This window comes from Drosophila willistoni (assembly GCF_018902025.1).
Source record: "Drosophila willistoni isolate 14030-0811.24 chromosome 2R unlocalized genomic scaffold, UCI_dwil_1.1 Seg167, whole genome shotgun sequence".
Taxonomy (NCBI): Eukaryota; Metazoa; Arthropoda; class Insecta; order Diptera; family Drosophilidae; genus Drosophila; species Drosophila willistoni.
The window spans coordinates 13,311,579-13,331,640 of record NW_025814050.1 but is presented as its reverse complement, the minus strand read 5'-3'; the positions used below and the strand labels follow the sequence as shown (position 1 = coordinate 13,331,640).

Genomic DNA, 20,062 nt, shown 5'->3' with positions numbered 1-20,062 from the left:
TTTTTTACTTGTTGTTCTTATTTCTTTTTTTTTTTTTTTCGTGGGTTGTGAAATGTGCGTCCGAGAAAATGGTTTGGGTTTTTTCAGAACTTTTTGTCAGTCTCCATGTCCATGTCTTTGGGGTCGTTTATTGCAGTTTGAAAATAGATGAGCTAACAGCTGGAGAGTGAGTGAGGGCACTCGAAAAGATTAGATAGCAAATGGTCGTCTGTTCTAAAAGAACGACAAAGAGTAAGAGTAAAAGAGATAGCGAGTGGAGAGCATACTTAACAATGAACTGACTACATGAACTGAAAAGATTATCCAAAAAAGAAGGAGATGAAGGGGCGAAAGGGAAAAGGAATGTAGAACACTAAAGGAGTACAAAGGAATGTAATTTGTACGATTGAAGAGTTGAAAAGGTGTCGAAATTGTAAGAAATATCGATAGTCTAATGGAAAATAATGTTCACACGAATGGTAAATGGAATGGGAAGATATATTTGTCTATGCACTTTACATTGATTATGCAGTCATAGGTTATTTGAAGGTCAAAGGATTGATAAAAATAAAATCAAATGAATTAAATCTATGAACTTATTATTCTTGTGAAGTTAAAACAGATTAAAGTCGACAGCCAGAAGTCCCACCCGGACCAAGCTGCTAGATACATTAAGCCCGTCTGTGTTGGCTAAGGCCTAATTTGTGGTACTCTTGCCCATCATAACATCAGATGATTAGGGACTGCGAGAGAGACCACCTATATAGGCCGAACCTGACCTCTTCTTGGATCAAAGAAGATTCTTTGACTAAGAGGGGATGTATACGATCTGGATTCATTCCGGGTTGTGTGCATTACAAAGTAAATGTCATTTCTTGTTCACAGATATCAGAGAGGTGACACCATCAGAGACATAACAAAACTTTTAAATAAAGTAGACAGTTCCGATCAAATACATAAAAACCTAGATCGTAACCAAAATGTATCTACAAACAAATGCTATAGCTTTTAGAGCCAAGAGCTATAGAGTTTTTTAATTTGGTTTACCCACAAAAACCAAATTAATCTTTCGCCTTAGATACCAAATGTATCTCAACATTGTGGACAACGAACCTAGGCCACTAGTGGAAACTAAGGAACTCGAGTGAAACAAAACAAACCCCGAAACGAAGCAGTTGCCGAGTGTTGCTGCATGTAAACAAAAGATACAGATACAATCCACAGCATGCAACAAGCGTCAGCAGAGAAACGAAATGGCCATGGAACGAGTGACGGAAACACCACTAAACGAAACCGGCCGCGCGGCCGTCAGTTGATTTTCGTTAGCCAAACGGTTCGCATGGTTCTTTGGCATTGAGTCCCGTCGTTCTGGTCGTCGTCATCCGTCGGTCGAACGTGAGCATCGTCGTCGTCGTCGTCTCGGTCGTGGATTGTGGGTGTTTAGCTCATCGTCGGTCTACGTCGTGGTCGTGGTAGTGCTTCTGTGTCTGGTTACCGGCGCCATGGATTAATATTTATTATATGATTAAATTGAGAATTTTATGAAATATCAAAATCGTTGTTTACACAAAAATCTGTGAAAATCAGAAACCCCGAATGAAAAAAAATGAGTGCAAGTCTATTTTGAAAGAAGGTGTCTCGCTGGTGCCAAGAAAGATTGCGGGCAATTAAATTAACAGAGAGTAAAAGCCTGAGGATACATAGATACAAAGAAAACTTTTGACAAAATGCATTTATGTGAAGTGCGTGCCACAAGGCAGCAGCAGCAGCATCCACCTAAGCATTTATCTAACGCATACAAGATTAAAAATACCAACAGCGAAATCAAACGTCGACAACATAGAAACAATCAAAATGTCGCCCCAACGTCGCCGTCGCCACTAAGGCATCTAAAAATAATCAAACCAAAGATGCTGCTGTCATCCCATTTTGGGATGCAGTGGCTCTTGCTCCTGCTGTTCGTATGCGACGGAGGATTGGGATTAAATGGATTAACACAAGTTTCAGCGCTCAAGGGTAAGTAGTGTCAGGAAGGCACCAGCTAACTCCAAAACAGATGCCAACCATTTGAAGGGCAACAAAAAAAAATTATGACAAACTATTTCCTTCTGCTCCTCCCCTCTACATAATATTCTCTCTGCTAATGACCAAAACAAATCCTTTGTGGAAATGTGGCTTTTTAGAGTCTTTGGATCTTTGCTAACGTTTCCTTCATTGCTCCCTCTAACCTCTGACTATTTTATTTATTAGCGTCATTTGTTTCCATTTACGTATTTCGGCTATTTTTGGACTGGCCAACAATTTGGTTGCTGCAGTTGCAACAACAGACAGAGAGACATACAAACACACGGGGGAAGAAAAAAATTAAGGCACTGCGGTTTTTATTTATGTTGGCGACGTTCGCTAATGGATTTTAATGCCGCTTTATAGGCAACGACATCGACTATATTCATAGGGCATTATTCATGCGATTCATTCACAGTCTGTCTATTTGTTTCTCTTTTTTTTCCGTTGACTCTGACTCTGTGTCTCTTTGTCTATTCACACATGTGGACAAAGTTTTTACTAAAAATTCAACTTTTATTTTGTTCATACACAAATTAACTTTGAAATTATGATTTTGTTGGTATTCGTATTTGAATAGAGTAAAAAGTAATCAGTAGTTGGGATCTAAACAAAGAGAATAGAGAAGAGAAGGGATGGATTCTGTATAAGTTCCATTATGAAGCAGATGTTGGGGTAAATATTGGAGTATTAGTTTAAGTCGCTTGATAACTACAACAGGTTACAATTTCTTTATGAGATATGTATATACGGATGTATTCTATTGTAGGCAGGCATTTTCTTTTCAAGATTTTTAAAATTATTAAGACAATAGTTTTGAGAGTAATGTTTAGGTAAAAATAAAAGTATCCAAAATACCATTTGTGCTTGCAAACTGCATTGAAATAGAAGAATTAGATACTAACCACATTAATGCCATTTGAAAAAGATTTGCTACACATTCAACTAATCGATCAGCTTACTCTCAAATGGTATAAAAATATTGCCCATTGACTCGTTTTTACAACAGATCGTGATACATAAATTGTGATCATAAATTTGATTTTGTTTTATTTTTTCCAAAAATAATAATAAGATTTCTTATGCATTTTGATTATGAAATACTAAAAGTAAAGAGAAGGAAATTTGGTAAATATATGTTTTCATTTGTTCTTGCTTAAAAATGTGCCTCAAGACTTCATCAAAATAAAGTTAATATTCTTAGAACGTCTTTTAAACAAACAAATCAGCTTTCGTAAATAAATAAAAATCAAAAAGCATTAGCAAGTGACTCTCATTTATGGATTGCCAAAAATTTTAGCCACCGATTTCTTCCATATTAATTTGTAGACTTTTCTTAGATCAAATTACTCTAACCCTATATAAAAATTGATATAAATTTGTAGTTCAAAAACTTCCATAAAACAAATAGAAGTTATATCAACAGCTATGTGCCTAAAAGTTGGAAATTTGATCCAAAACAAACTCTTGGCAGTGATGTGTTTACCTTTGTTCAAAGATTTCCTAGAATTTGTAGTGCAAAAAGGTTGTCTCAAAGCAGGCAAATGCATTTGGAACCCCTGGACTCGACCTTTTCGACCTTTCTTGAGTAAGGGACATTTTAAATTTATGACTTTGCACGTTTAGATTTTCTTGTTTTTGTTCAATCAGACTGAGAAAAACTAGTTATAATTTTGTAGTTTCCTTTTCACTGTATTGCAATTACAATAAAGCATCAAAATGAAGTAAGATCTACGTTTCTTTTTGTGGTTTTGCGGTCTCTATGTAATCATATGAACATAAGTCTTAACTTTGTGGTTGGTTTTTCCAGAAACTGGTTAAAAATAGAGATACAAAATATATTGTTCGACTATTTCATGGCTACCATTTTATAATTTTTTGGAAAAATTCTTAAGCTGATTGACTTGCAACTGCCAGGCATTAAATTGGATGAGAGATAATACCAATAACAGACATCAGCCCCTTGACCCGCCACCGTTTCACTCACTTTATGTGCTTATATATATGTTGTAATCTAATGCTTATTAAACGCTTTTTAATGCAAGCGCCTGATAAGCTGGAGAATGGTTGTTGAAGAAGGGGCGACAAGGGGTTTAAGAGAGACAACACGCAATACAGTCTATAACCGATTTCGGACGGGGATTTTCAGAAAATGTTTCATGTGCGCCACGTGAAAACATTTAACACGCAACACACACACACACACAACATTCGAAGCTGTGGCAAGTGTTGCACGCGACGATGATAATAAATTGTATAAAATTATCTGCAGTGGCACACGGCAAGCAGTTGAATGAGCGAGTGGGCGGGGGTAAGGGGTGTGTGAATGTATGACCAATTTCTGGGTGGTACTACTGTGTGGGTCAATTCTCCTCAGCTTGAGAATCAAAGCGGGTCATAAAAATTATTGCCCAGGGTTGACAACGAAAAAGCTACAGAACTGAACTGAACGGAGAGCTAAGAGTTGGCTTTGCTTGTAATGTGACTCTGGGGAGCATTTTTCCCAGCTTTGGCTGCAATTTTCCGCAAAACCAAACGAGTTGCATAAAGTAAAAGAGGGAAGGCGAAAGATACACAGAGAGAGAGAGAGAGAGAGAGAGAGAGATGGAGAGAAAGGGAAGTTTTTTGGCGTGCATTTTGTCTCGGGGGAATTTTCATGAAACAATTTTTTATATTGCCTAGTTTAGGATGCAAAAAAAAAAAGAAGGAAAAAAAAATGGTGAGAGGGAGGGGAGGGTATAGAAAAAAAGTGTTACAATTGCTGCAGCTCATTTTGTGCTTGGTCTTTTGCCTTTTGGCTTTTGTGTAATTTTCCAAGCAACTGGAGATTTTTCCTCCCCCTTCTCAGACTGTCTCTCTTTCACTCACTTGAGTGCATTATACAAAAAAAAAAATTGGGCTAAGTAGCGGGTTACTTTCTTTCTGGGAAATGAAGTCAAGTGCTGGGTACTCTCTATGGCTAACATATTATTTCTTCAATCACATGATTGCACTTGGTTTAAGAAGGTTTTCTATTTTTTTTTGGCAAGCTAGCGGCAAACATTAGAGGTTCCATCAAAATATCTGCCAAAAGGCTGTCAAGTGTTGTAGTTGTTATTATTGTTGTTGTTGTGGTTGTTGTTATTGCCATGTCTTCTTGGGAAAACAATTTTCTAATTACAACTATCTATGGCAAGTCGTTGAGCTATTTGGTATCTGACTATGTTAGTTTGCTGACTATTTTCCAACTAAACAATAATTAATTATTAAAAACAACAGCCAAGTGAAGTCAAGACAAGTCAAGAATCTGAAAGGCGAGTCAGACAAGACAACAACAAGAACAACGAACCAAGTTTTGCCTACGCAAATACGCCAAGTCTCCTTCTTCTTCTCCTTCTTCTTCTTTGTTTGCTTCCTGGAGCCGGGGGACCGGCTTGAAAATCTTGACGTGGTCGCCACACGCCAACAGCCCCATTGCGAATGTGTGTGTGTGTGTGTCTGTGTGTGTGTGTGTAGCTGTACTTTATATAGCCGTGGGTTTTCCACTCAGTCTTTTTTTTTTTCCTTTTATTTTTGTATTCGCTCTCTCGTCTTGTGATATTAAAAAATAAAGGAAAATTAAGCCTGGCAGCCGCTTAAAATGCAAACTTGCAGCCGAAAATGTTGCAGTTATGCCATGTTGTTGCAGTTGCCCACATTTTTGCATGCAATCCAATGCAATTGGCAATGAGAAGGCGTTACTGGGTTTTTGCGCTTCAAGCAACGAAATCCCAAAAAAAAACTCTATATATATATATATAGTAAACTGCAGTTGAGAAACATCATAATGATGTTGGTGATGGGGAATAGTGCTGCTTGGTGAATGGGTGAGAAAAGGTTTGCAAATTGCATTTGAAATGGTTTAGGGATGCAAAATTTACAGTTCTCTTGCAATGTGGGAAAGAATTTGAAAGGATCAAAACGAAAACTGGTAAATACTTAAAGCGAAGCAAGAATTTTTGTGAAAATGGACTTAAGTCGGCATTAGAAATGCTTTCTAAACATAAGTAGGAGAAATTCAAATTTTACTGGTTTGTTTGAAATACAAGTTTTCGTGTTAAAAGAATGATTTTTTCTAATATCCAAAAGCAAAAATAAAAAGAAATATTAAATCGTGTAGTAGAATTAGTTTACAGTTCTTTTATTCATTTTCTACCTTTATGAAAACCGTGTTATTATCTTCAACTACTTTTCTGTAGTATATGAAATTCTATATTTTCAGTGTAAGCGAAAAAATATTTGATTGAGTGAATAAAAGAACATATAACACACATATATTATTTTATGCTTTGATTAGTCTGTCTAATAATAATAACCTATTTTAGCATCATTTAGTCTAATACGAGATAATGCCAAGGCGGGTATCATATCATTTTAGGCTCTTTTCAATCTCCTAAATCGGATTGATGGAGCTTAAATAAAAAATGTTACATTTTTTAACTGTTGTCTTTTAGTACAATTTATTGAAATTTAACAAAATCTTTTTGATGATCCTAATTTTCATAATTAGTCAGACTTTAATAAGTTCTTTTGAGTATTTAGTTTTGTTTAGTTTTCCTAATAACATAAACTTACATCCTGTTTTCATAATTTTGCTTTTACTTTAGGATAAATAATATTTGAACAGCATTTCACATTACTTTTTATTTGATTATTTTTAGTATCATTGTTGTAGCATTAGTTCATTTGTTTTTACTTAGTTAGTCACTGATCTCATCATCATTTTCATGCGTGTCATTCCGCCCCTTTTTTTTTTTTGAAGACGGACAAAAAGTTAATTTATCTTTAATTATAAGCAACCCAAGCGAAACAGCCAAGGAGGTTTGTCTTTGTCATCATTTCCTTCATAGAAGGCAAAGAAATGAAAAGGAAAAACCAGCTCTGACCAGAGAGATTTGCATATTTGCACTTGATGAAGTTGAAGTTGGGATTGGAGCTCCAAGTTGCTAGTTGTTGTTGTAGTTGTCGTTGTCGTCGTCGCCGTTGTTTGCCGCCGGCAGTCGTCAAGATTTTGGGATTTTTTTCACGTTTATTTTTTCTCGGTTTTTTTTTTTTTGATTTTTCAGCCTACGCGCCAGCGCAAGAGAAAAATTATGAAAAAATTTTCACAGAATTGCCTTGAGTCATCGTTCGCGTCGCCGTCGCGGAAAAGTTTATAATTTGCTAACAAGCCGATCGCGACGGGCGCCGCGTTTTTTTTTTCTCTTCCTTTTTTCGTGGTCTGCAATTATGACAAGTTGACAAACGGCTTAATCTTAATCTAAGCGACTAAGAGTGAAGAGGAGAATGATGGCAATAAACTTAACAGTTTTGTGGCCAAAATGCCTTCAGATGAGGCGGCATTTAAATCAATAAAACCGACTCTTTCTCTGCATGCAGGCGCATATGGCTATTATCGCATTTCGGATATCTAATATCAGACCTGGAGCCACGTTCCTGTTGCTGTTGCAGTTGTTGCAGTTGTCGTTGTCGTCGTCGAGTGCGACACATGCAAATTGGTCAATGTTGCTAAACAAGTTTGTTTCGGTTTTGCCCCCGCAATGGCCCACTCTATCCCTCTCTCGCTCTCTCCATTACTCTGTCTCTGTCTCTGTTGTACTCACCTGCGTACAACAACATGCAAAAATTGGACTGCGGCTGCGTGCAAATAAGGGAAAAGCAACAACAACAAAGCCAACAAGCCTGTTGCTATAAAAAGGCGCTGCTGTTGCTTTTGGCTTGCCACACAGACAATCAGCCATAAATCTAAATGACTGTCAACCCAAACCTACAACGAACGGCGGGTCTAAGGGGCAACATGTTGCCAACTGACAGCCAGTTGCTCCAGCACCAAGTTTCAACCAGACTCAGGCTCATTTGCTGCCATTGGCCTGATAAGACTCTAAAATATGCTAAAGAGAGAAGCAGAAACAACAACAACTACAACAACAACTTCAACAAAATATACAACTTGATATTGATATGGCAGTGGCATTGCATTTGCCATAAACCTTTAGCAATTAGTTATTGCTCATGGAAATTCGATGATGTTGGGAACGATTCAAGTAATATGAATATCCAATTCAATTTTCAATGCCCATAAACTCAATTTCATAAACTAGTTCTATTAATTCTCTTGAAAAACTATAGCAGAATGTTGATAAGGAAGAGACTCCTAAACTTAAATGCCATAAATTTTCAACTTGATCCACAAACTAGTCTTTAAGTTTATACTTTTCTTTCAAACAATTGTTGTACAAAGACTTTTATTACATTTTTATTTAAAAAGAAATTGTTAAACTTTCTTGTGCTTTCTCCATGATCTGTTCATTTTTCTGTTCTCTCTCTATCGAAGTAGATTCTTGATTCTATCTTCCATCTCGTTTTGAGTACTTCTCTCTCTCTATCTGAGTAGCTATTTCATATGATTTCAACACTTTAGCCATCACCCAATTCAGATAGCTAAAAACAATTTTCGATTTGCTGTCTTTCCCACCATTTCTCGATGGTAGCTTTTTAGCCATTTAACAAGTTTGTCATATCATTAATTTAGTTTTGAGTATGTTGCCTATTTCACTCACTTATTTGGTGGATATAGGCCTCGGCAGCAGCAGCAGCAGCAGCAGCAGAACCAATCCAAATGCTTTAGAAACAACTTGTCAGGCAAGAAACTCAACTTAGGTTTTTCCTTCTTTTTTTTCCATCCATTTTCATATAATTTATTGCACTTTTGCCTGAGCAAATGGGGAAATGCGATATGCCAATCACTTGAGAGTGCCGGCGACACTTTCTATCTCTCTCTGTTTCTCTCGGTCTATCTCTCTTTACTCTTTAGAAGGGGCATGCATTTAAGATAAGGCCTCAACTTGTCGCCTTGGCATTTTCTCTCTAAATATATATACATTTTGTGTCTCTGTTTTTAGCATTATTTACATTTGAAGAGGAACGTCGAGGCCTGCATTTGGTTTTCTCGTTTTACTTTAGTCTCAAATTACAGAATTGTTTACACAAAAACAAAAAGGGAGAGAGGGAGAATGAGGGAAAAAATAAACCAACATTGCAATCAAAATTTAGAACTGGGTTAGAGACTCCGGGTGAGGCACCCACGCACTCATCCATCCATCCATCCAACCAACCATTCTACATAGGTAGAGTCTCGGGGAGTAAATATTTGATTTGGTGACGCACCTTTTGTGGGAAAGAACAATTTTTCGAATGCAAATGGCGGCAGGTTCTTTTGAATGAATTCAAATTCTACGAAATCGTTTCAGGGATTTTGCCAGTCATCGGCCCAAAGGGGCCCAAAAAAATATGAAGTCTACTAATTGAACTGCCAACTCTAAGAATTTGTATTTCTTAATTACACTTGAAGAAAAAATGTTTCTGAGAACAAAAAGTGATATACTTATTTTATTACAATCAAGCGGTAGATAATAATACAACAGATTAATGCTAATCAGGAATATATGTATATAAATTCAAAAGAGTTAAATATACCGTCTAATCGAAACAGAAACCTTTTATGTTTCTATATACAATATTATGAGAAAGAAAGTAATTTTAAAAATATTTTTATAACAAAACAATTTTTCTTCAAGTGCTTAAGAGTAAGAAACAAATCTGAGAAACAAGAGGAAAGAGAGGAAAATTAATTAAAAATTGCATCAACAATTAATCAAGCGAAATGAGAGAGATAGACTGTGAGAGAGAGTGAGAGAAAGAGAGGGACAAAGGAGGGAAGATCGAATTTGCATCTAGTCGTACGACAGTTGAGTGATCTTTGTCTGAGATTGATGCGCATCGCGTGCAAAAGATTCTGACTTTGACTTGGACCTCCATAACCATAGCCATCTCCAACCCGGGCCCATCTCCTGCTATCATCTGCTTGGGATCGCCTTTCTGTGTGCAAGCACAGGCCCAGCACGATCATTAATAAACCGCTGTGAGCTGTCAATAAAAATCAATGTCCATGCTTCATGGCGTGCAAAATGAAACGAGGAGTAAGAAAGACAGACAGACAGACAGACAGACACATACACACACTCGGCGGATCACAGCAAGATCACTGATCAGAGGCATCAACACGAGGATCAACTGAAGAGATTGACATTGTTTGCCACTTTGGCTGTTGATGATGATTCCAATCTCTCGTTTCGATTCTCTGTGACAATTGCCAACTTCGTTTTGACTAGTGATAACTTAATGCCAACCAATTGAAATCAAAGTCGTTGTAGGGGGGAGGCATTCATCCTGATTCTCATCCTTCTATCCCATCTCGTCTTGGTCTTGGATCCGCTCTTGACATTTGTGTAAATATTCTCAGGAATGATTCTTGAATATATGTATATAATTGCTTGGCAGGCACAAAATGTCGCTTTATAAACAAAACAAAAAAATTCAATAATGCATAAATACAACAACAAAAAAATAAAGGAAAATAAAGCAAAAGAAGAAGAAGATGAAACAACAACCAAACGAGTGGAAAGAAAAAGGAAACGGAGTTGGGCAGCCTTTGGGGTTGCCTTCTGCATCATGAAATAATGATGATGAAAATGTTGCACATGCTGACGACAACAACAACAGCAATAGCAAGAGGAAAGAGTCAGTGGGCAAGAGCCAGGAGTCGCAAGTCGGCGGCTGACAATGATGAGGCATGATGACAGACCAACAAATCGAAGGGACCAAAATGAGAGTTGGAGTTGGAGTTGGAGTTGGCGATGTGGATGGTTTAGCCTGCAGGCCAAAGTTGCCACCGTTGTTGTTGCTGTTGTCGGTGGTGCTGCTGCTGATAGTGGTGGTGGTGGTGGTGGTATTGGTGGTGGCATCGATAGCAATCGTCATCGTTACCACAACAGTGGAATGTATTGTAAAACATAAACACAAAAGAGCAGCAAGCACATGGTAGTCGAACAGACACAAAAACAACAACAGACACAGACACAGCAATTGCAACTAAGTAAGGGGCATCAGCAAAAAATACAACAACGAAAAAAAAAAAACGCACATGCAGAGACCCGAAAGCGTGATGGGAGAATTTTATTTCTATGGAATGTATGAATCCAAACAGTTTATGCGGGATTCCAACAACAATTTGATACAAAAAAGTCTCAACACAACAACACAAAATCTCAAGTAGCAAAAAACAAGCCCTGATATCATTCAAATACTGTGTTGCTTAGGCAATCTTCAAATGACAACTTTTTAAGTTTTAAGAGTCATTACTCTAGGTGTTACTTGGCCTTACCTATATTTATATAAAAAACTATGAGATTTTATAGCCCATCGCATTATTAGATCCTTTAGGAAAGTGAATTAGAAGCTCTTTTTAGCTTAGCAAATACAGCGATAAGAAGAGTAGGATAACTTAAAGAATTACTTCTAATTCTCCATATCTACAAGAATCTAAAGATATAATAAAACATATTGCACTTTCTATTAGAAAATTTGGGAGAAAAAGAAGATTAAACACATTATTCACACATTACAGTCGAAGGGAAATAAGAAAATGTATGCGCTTTGGTTTTCTGAGATATTTTACGAAAATTTGCAATCAATCTTAATATGAAGAATCTTTCTAAAAATAATAAAGTTTACTTGTATTACTCTAAATGAACATCAAAACAAAAACTCCCCAAAATCAAACCTAATGAACTTACTAATTATTTTAAATTTAAATAAAAGGCAATAAATACATGAGCAATGCCATCGTTTAATTAATGTAATCACTAATGCTCTTGAAAATAAGGAATACTGCTCCGTAGTTTTCCTTGATGTACAGCAAGCGTTTGACCGAGTATGGCACGATGGCATTCTGTATAAAATAAAGAAATGGCTTCCTGCTCCTTACTATCTGTTATTAAAGTCTTATCTTGGCAATAGACATTTCTATGTTCGACAACAAGGAGAAATCTCTAACCTATGTACTATAAATGCAGGAGTTCCCCAAGGAAGTGTTTTAGGCCCTGTACTTTATACATTATTTACATCTGACTTGCCTATCGCATCTAATGTCAACGTGGCTACATATGCAGATGATACGGCGATAATCGCATCAAGCAGCATTCCTAACAGGACAACAGAATACCTACAAAGAGAAATTTGCCTAATAGAAAAATGGTTACACAAATGGAAAATCAAAGTTAACTCGCAAAAGTCTGTACAAGCAACATACTCCTTAAGACGAGGAAATTGTCCAAAAGTCTTACTAAACAATTGTGAAATCCCCCAAAGAGATTCAGTTAAATATCTTGGAATTCATATTGATCGAAGGTTAACCTGGAAGGCACATATCAAAGAAAAACAGAAGCAGTTGAATATTAAAACCAAAAAAATGTACTGGCTATTAGGACAAAAGTCTCAGCTTAACATTGAAAACAAAGTAAGACTTTACAAAGCAATATTAAAGCCTGTTTGGACTTATGCGCTACAACTTTGGGGAACCGCGAGCCAATCAAATATTGAAATTATGCAACGCTATCAATCGAAAACCCTACGCACAATCGTTAACGCACCTTGGTATGTTTCCAATGCTGAAATACATAAGGACCTTAATATACCATTTGTAAAGGATGAAATAGCAGAGTTTAGTGTTAGATATATTGACAGACTGCACAACCACCCAAACTCATTAGCTCTAAGTCTACTTAATAATATAACAACAAGAAGACTAAAAAGATTACATATATTAGATCTTCCAAATAGGATTTAACTTTTGTTTTATATATGTACATATACATAAATATAAATATATATACCTATAAATATAATACACATGTATAAATACTTAAGTAGATTTAATTACTCGTCTGTACAACTTAGAGTTTATATATAATAGTTGACTCAGTGGAGCCGACTATTCCTGTTATGTTTTTATGTATCTCCAAATTTACTGATTGTCCAAGGACAGATTGTAAATAAAAAGAATTGGTAAAAAAAAAAAAAAAAAAAAAAAAAATAAAAGGCAAAGACTCTCCGAACTTCTTCTTCATATAAAGGTATTTCAAAGTCGTTTTTGTCTCTCTGTGGCAAATATTCATGATTCAATTATCTGACACGCATAAACATTATCGTTGACCCTTGCAACAGTTTTATGTCTGTCTGTCTGTCTACCCAAAGATGGCAATAACAACAAAAAAGAAAAAAATTGCTCAGCCGTCGGGCAGAAATTAATTTTTCATAATTTTTTTGCGCCCTTTTTGCTTGTCGTTGGTTTTATTTTTTCCTGTTCTCTGCTGTTGTTATCGTAACTTGTTCCCCTTTTTGGCCCTTAACTTCTGACTTTACAATGTTTTTCCAGTTAACAAAAAAACAAAGTGGGGGGGATGGGTAGGGGAAAAAAATCCTTACTGTGGGTCCAGGTCAAGGTTGAGGAGAGAGAGTTGAGTGAAAACGATTATTAAAGTTGATTGTCAAATGCGCGGGCCCTTGAGTGATTTTTATAGAGCTTTAATTGGACAAAGGACGGAAGGGTCGGCACTTGACGTTTGAAGAGTGCCAGCACAGGGATAGGGGATAGGTAGGGACTAAGGAAGGGTAGGTGATAGGCAGCCAACTGACTTAATTACTCACGGTAGCAACACCTAAAGAGAAAAAAAGTAAAGCGACAAAAAGAAGGAGGTGAAAAAAAAAAAACTCAACTTAAGTATTTTTCTCCTCTGAATTGGCAATTGAGTGTGGCGACTCCTTTAGGCATCAAAAGGCGTGGCAGAGAGTCACCAAGGTGCCAGTTCGCGCACCTTTCAACCGACATATCTGTTATGCTGGTCGGTAGGCTGTTGTTGTTGGTGCTTTCTGTGTGTTGTTGTTGTTGGGCTGGGATAATTCACGGCCAGCGCAAACTGTTGACAGCATGACGTGACAACATGCAATGTAAATCGTGTGACACGATGCTGCTGCTGCTGCCGAGGAGTAACGCGAAACATGACCAAAGGGGTTAATGTATAAATTAAATTTTCCACAGATACATATGGCATTCATATCTTTACATAAATACATATATATGTATATATACATATATACTACCGATACAAGCTGAAGATAGGGATTCAAAGTCCGCAAAAGACAAGTAAACTTCAACTTAAACTTTGACAAAGTTGCAATACTCTATACTTTGAAAAAGTTGTCGCCGAATATTGAGTTTGGGTTTGGGTAATAAATTTATGTTTTGGTTTAATAGTTTTAACTTCGAAAAGTCATCTATAAAAATTGTTTGAGATTCTATAAATCCTACATATTCCTAGAATATTGTATTAGATTAATGAAACTTAGACTCATAGGTCTTGCGTTTGTAATTGTCCTTACAATTGAATGTGGATCCCAAAAAAGTGTTCAATGACAGCTTTCTTAAAGGATCAAAGTATAACATTATAAAATTCTTACAATTACTACCAGCTAATTTGTAATCAATTCTAGAATATTGGGCCTCATTTATATAGGGTCTATTCAGGATCTTCCTCTAAATTTGTCCAAAAGTAATTTCTATTCATATTAGTTGGGATTAAATGATATCTTGGTCTATACTTATGATCATCTTTCCATTGTCTGTTGGTGTTTTCCATCTTTGCATTATCAGTTACATTTCATTTCATCTCATAATAAGTTAGATTTCCTTTACCTTCTTTGTAATCACAAACTTCCCTTTAAAACAAATATACCCTTTGCAAGGTGTATGGTGATCACAAGAAAAGGAGCAGGTCAAGACCCAAGACAACAGTGAAAACAATGCGTAGGGCTAAATCCTTATACCAAAAAAAAGAGGAAAGGAAGAGAATATGAACAACAAGAAATAAAAACTTGGTAAAAGAAGTTGCATTAAGTTGGCTTAGCGAAATTTTCATGCTTACTTGCACCCACACAAACACACGCACACACACACACACACACACAATAACTCACAGTACGAGACCAAAAGCAATAAGCAACCATTTTTCGTAGAACGCAGCAAAAAAAAAGTAAAAATAATATAAAAGAAAAGAGAACAAAACCAAAAGCAAAATCCCTTGCCGTACCCCTGCTTCCTGCTGCCCTTGCCGTCGCCCTTTTTCCTACTACTGACCAGAAAGTTGTATAATTTCGCATTGGCAGGGATAATCCCACACAGAGTCAGGTAAAAAAAAAAAACACCAAACTGAAACCAAAAAGGGAAAAAAGTACGAAATCTATATAGGAAAAAGTATTTATGATTATATTTTTCGCGTTGTTTTTCCTCTTGGCAGCTGCTGCTTTTGATGTTATTTTGGCAAAAAGGCGCAAATTAAATTCAAACAAAGAAGTTTGCCAATAAAATTTAACAGAAGGAAAGCTGCTAAATTTTTATGATTATCTCTTTTACACAGAAAGAGAGACCAAGCAACTGTTTTTCCTCACTTAATGTGCAAAAGTTTTACTTCAAAATGTTTGCCTAATTGAAGCTGAGGGCGAAACGACAACCAACGCAATGCGGCAAAGGCGGGAAAATTGTTCAATCTACATAGCTCTCTGGCAGTCGTCCTCTCCTTCATCTCTCACCCTGTTAAGCGCAAGGTCAAAGGCAATTTGTGCCGCCGCCGCCATCAGAGTCGAGTTTGAGTCAGACTTTTGCGTAGGTAGGTAAAGAAGATTCGACTTGGATTCTTGGGCTCTGACTCTAAAAGAAAAACCAAACAATGAAACGCATCAAGAAACGCATTCTCAAGCCAAGACAAGGCGAGGTCATAAATTTTCCCTCAGAGAAACAAAAAAAAACAACATCACACACAACAAGAACATTGAGAAAATAATAATAAAAACCAAATAGTTGAAGAAGAAAAAAAAACAATATCGCATAGGGCAAACAAAAGATGCGTTAGATACACACACACACACACATAAACACACCCAGGCGCAGATACAGATACAAAGACAATGGCACCAAAAAAAAAAACTAGTTGAAGTGGATAAAAGTAGAATAGAAAAAAAGGTTCTACAACATTTCAAAAATTGGTTAGGTAGGCGGCGGCGGTTTCGGCTAGAGATCTACAAAATGTATCTTAAGTATCTCAAAAAGAAAATGGAATGCAGGTGTTATATAGCCTAAAGGGACAACATTTCCAAAAGGCCAAAAAGAAAAAGCCATTTGGTGATAGCCAGATAATGAAAGAAAAAAGAAACAGAAACAACAGAATGCATAGTTCAAAATGGTTGAAAAAGAAAAAAATCATTCACATTCTCATAATCGATTTCATTTCATTTGTGTATGTGGCAAATGCATTTTACTTGAAAATGTATCTCAAATTGCCAGTTATTGTAGATCATTTTGCAGCTAAAAAGGTTTCCTTATTGTACGCCTCTCTGTTGCCACTCCGTTTATACAAATTACCGACAATTTTGCTTTTTGTTTTTTGCAAATTTGGCGCCCACACACGAGACCGAAAATGGCAGCTAATTGGAACTAAATCGAGTTAAACTTTCTTTCCTCAACAGCAAAACGTCTAAAACTTCAACTACAAACCATGGATTACACGCATGAAGCCGCAGGCATTCCTCCAAGTCTTCGGTCTTTTGCAAATACCTGGTATCTTGTGTTGTGTATCTCATAGTTTGCATAGCTAATTAGGCACCAGGCAGCAAAAGTTTTTGGCCGATGCTGTCGGTGTCTGATCATTGATCAAGGCTAAAATGTACAAAATATCTACATAGATACACACATACATACGAACGAATATATGTATGTATGTATACATCCATGTTTGAATGTATCTCATGGAACGTTCTCACATTAGTCACGCGTTTAACATATTTCGTTTCGTCTGTTGGTCGTTTTAAATTTCATATACCTACACTTTTTACAAGTCGCGAGAGGGAGGAAGAGATAGACGTATGCAAATATTTTGTGTAGCAAATCAAGCGTGCGTAACCGGCAAACTATCTGCATATGCTAAACAACAACAACAACACCAAACAAACCTCAAGAGAAGAAGAGCATACCGAACAGGGACAAGTCCGGCCACTCCACTCGAGTCCACTCCAGTCCAGTTCAGCCTTAGCTTTGTCTTACCCCATTATCTTCCTCAACCTCACCTTCTCCTCCTCTTCGTCTTGGTATCTTTCTCTGCAGTCTTCTTCCTGCTGTATCTGATTTGCGACAGTCAAGGCAAAAGACTCTTTGCTATCTGCTGAATATGGTAAAAAGAAGCTGCTGCTGCTTGCAAAATGCTAGCGAATTAGGAACGCGGAATGCGATCGATACGTGCGGCCAATGTCCAGTGGTTGGTAGTCCACTGACAAGGGAGCAGCAACATGTTGCACATGCCGCTATGTTGCCACTGTCAGAGATGAGACAATTGCCTAGCACGAAATTCTTTCTCATGATCAAGGTTTCCAAACTCAAATCTTTTGCTAATATCTCTTGATTTTCGTATGCAAAAACACAACTAACTTTTAGTGTAAAAAAAAACAAATATTTTAAGTTACTTTTTGTTTCTCAAATACTTTCAATTAAATCTCAGAGATATACATATGTGAGAGAGATCATTCGTGAGTATGATTATAAAAATCTATCTAACAATAAGAGTCATCTCTGTTTAGTCCTCTAACTTGTAAGATGGTCAGCGATTCGTTTCCCATATTGCTAATGCGAGTCAGAAGGCAGAAAATCGTGCTCTTGGCCACAGGCAGCAGGCAGCTGTAGTTGGTTGGTTGGTTGGTTGGTTGGTTGGTGTTGCTGCCTCTGTCTCTGTGGCTGTCTCTGTTTCTTTGTGTCTGCCACCAAATGGTTGCACTAAAGGCAATTAAGGGGGACCCAAAACGTTCTGTTTTTTTTGCTGTCTGTTGTTGCTCACAATTCTTAACGGTAATTATGTTGTTCGTTTTGGCAGGCCGCATTTTGCGTATAAGATGACTGTGGACCCTCGAAAAAGAAAAACCCATTTTCTACTCCTGTAAATTGGATTAATTTGACAGTAAAATGCAAATGAGCCAAATGCCAAATGCAAAAATGCGAAATTAAAGTTAAAGGCTGAAAAGAACACACGACCATCATGTTGCTGGCAACAAATTATGTTGCTGTTGTTGCTGTTGCTGCTGCTGCGTACGGCAGCAACAAGACACTGAGACTCTGCTGGTCTTCTCTCTTCCAACTCTTGAGATACATGCTCTAAACTGTCTTCTGTTGACTAGTTGCTGGTTGTTTTTCTTCTCCTTTTTTTTTTTTTTTGTTGTTAAATAATCAACATGTTTTGGAGGCAGGCTGAGGCACATGTTGCTGCCGTGCAACAAGCAAAGTGCAGCAATAATTTTTAAATTGAATTTTTTTTTTTTTCGTCGTCGCTGTTGTTGTTTTTCTTGCTATGCCGCCAAAGTGAAGCAAAAGGAAAACAAATATGCCAAAAGAGAAGACAAGTTGCCTGAGCTGAGGCTGCCTCCACCTCCTCCAACTCCTTTCTGGCTGGTAGTAGGACCTGCTCGTTGCTAGTTGCCGAAGGTTTGCCCTTTGGCAACATGCATCAAAAAGTCGGCTCCGTTTTTCATATTTTTCACTCACATGCTTGCCTCCATTTATTATTATTTTTTTCTCTACCCCCTCTCTACATGTTTTTTTTTTGTTTTTGCAATTTTAATTCATTTTTTTTTGTTGCTGTTGTTGTTGCTGCTCTTGTCTGTTGCGAGATTGCTTAATCGATTTGCCAGCAGCAGCAACAGCAAAAAGCATGGACAAAAATAACTGGAAACCTGATAAATTGTTTTGCCATGTGTTTATTAATTATGCTGAATCGAAATAGAAAAGAGAAAGAAGACAAAAAATAAAAAAAAGCTAAGGGATAATTCTGCATGATCATTATAGGATACACATATCTATGTGGCTTTCCTTTTGCATCTTCAAGGTGGTCTCATAACTTGCAATCGACCAACAGCAGCAACATGTTGCTGCCGACTGCACGACAGCAACATTTTTTTGTTCCCCTCTTTCTTTCTGTGTTTCTGTCTGTCTGAGTTTAGTTGCTGTTGTTGCTCATTTTGGTCATTTACAAATAGAAATTGCATTGATTTTTCCTCCACTTCACCCGCTGCACTTGGTTGGCGGTTGAGTGGCCTGATCTATCTCTCTTAGTCTGAGCTTCCACTTTGATGATATATTGCCGCCGTTGCTTCTTGGTTGGGGTCTATCCATATTTGATGCCCAGGTAACATGTTACATGACGTTGTTGTTTCTGTTTCTGTTGTCCCCAAGTCCGAGGTTGCTAAACGAGCCACAATGTTATGTTTAGAGTTGATTTTCTTCTTCTCCTTTATTTTTTATTATTAGCATTTTGCCCTTTACTTTAGCTTGTTGCTTGTCAGTTCGATGGTTGCTGCTGTTGCTGCTGCTTCTGTGTGTGGCAACAATTTTCAATTCAATTATATTTCATGTTCATGTTGCATCGATTTACATTATAATTTGTGTCTGTAACGGAAGTCATTTGAGCTGAAGCAAAATGCCAATCAACAAATAGTTGACTACAGTTTAACTATATAAATAAATAAATAATACGGCTTCGCGTCTATTTCGATTCCATCATAAATTTTAATCTCTCATGAACTGCCTCACCCCTGCCCTGCACTGCCATGCCCTCTATCGCTCTCTTCGACTTCCCACAATTCGTTCTACTTGCATTAATACTCATTTTTATTCATTTCTGCCCACATCTCAATCAAGATTCATTCATTCTTTCACACTTTCCAACATGACAATATTTCTCTCATTGAACTCAATGGCATTTTAATAGTGGAGTGTAACTAATTGTCTCATCATTTTCGTTGATTAGTCATATACATATATGATGCCATACATCCATAAGTTGCTTTCATTAGGCTTAACGAATTTTCTTCTCCCCCTTATCATCTGCGTCATCTGCCTTTGGAAACTAAGCCAAATAAATATTTCAGTAAGTTAGTTCAAAAAGCACAAACAACTTTCTGGTTTGACACCTTTGACATTGGCATATGGCTTCTTGAAGATCCATTCAATCTATCCATCAATCAACTATACACTCGTTCATTCACTCACTCATTCACTCACTCAATCCAT

General features: G+C 37.1%; 1 protein-coding gene across 1 annotated transcript in view; it reads left to right on the top strand.

The window, feature by feature from the left end:
- Window positions 1-1,283: 1,283 nt before the first annotated feature.
- Window positions 1,284-20,062, top strand: part of LOC6642400 (roundabout homolog 1) — a 47,902-nt gene continuing 29,123 nt past the window's right edge. Inside the window, 1 exon segment of the mRNA XM_023175821.2 lies at window positions 1,284-1,995. Within this exon segment, the coding sequence (XP_023031589.1) occupies window positions 1,707-1,995 (289 nt within the window). The 5' untranslated portion in view covers window positions 1,284-1,706.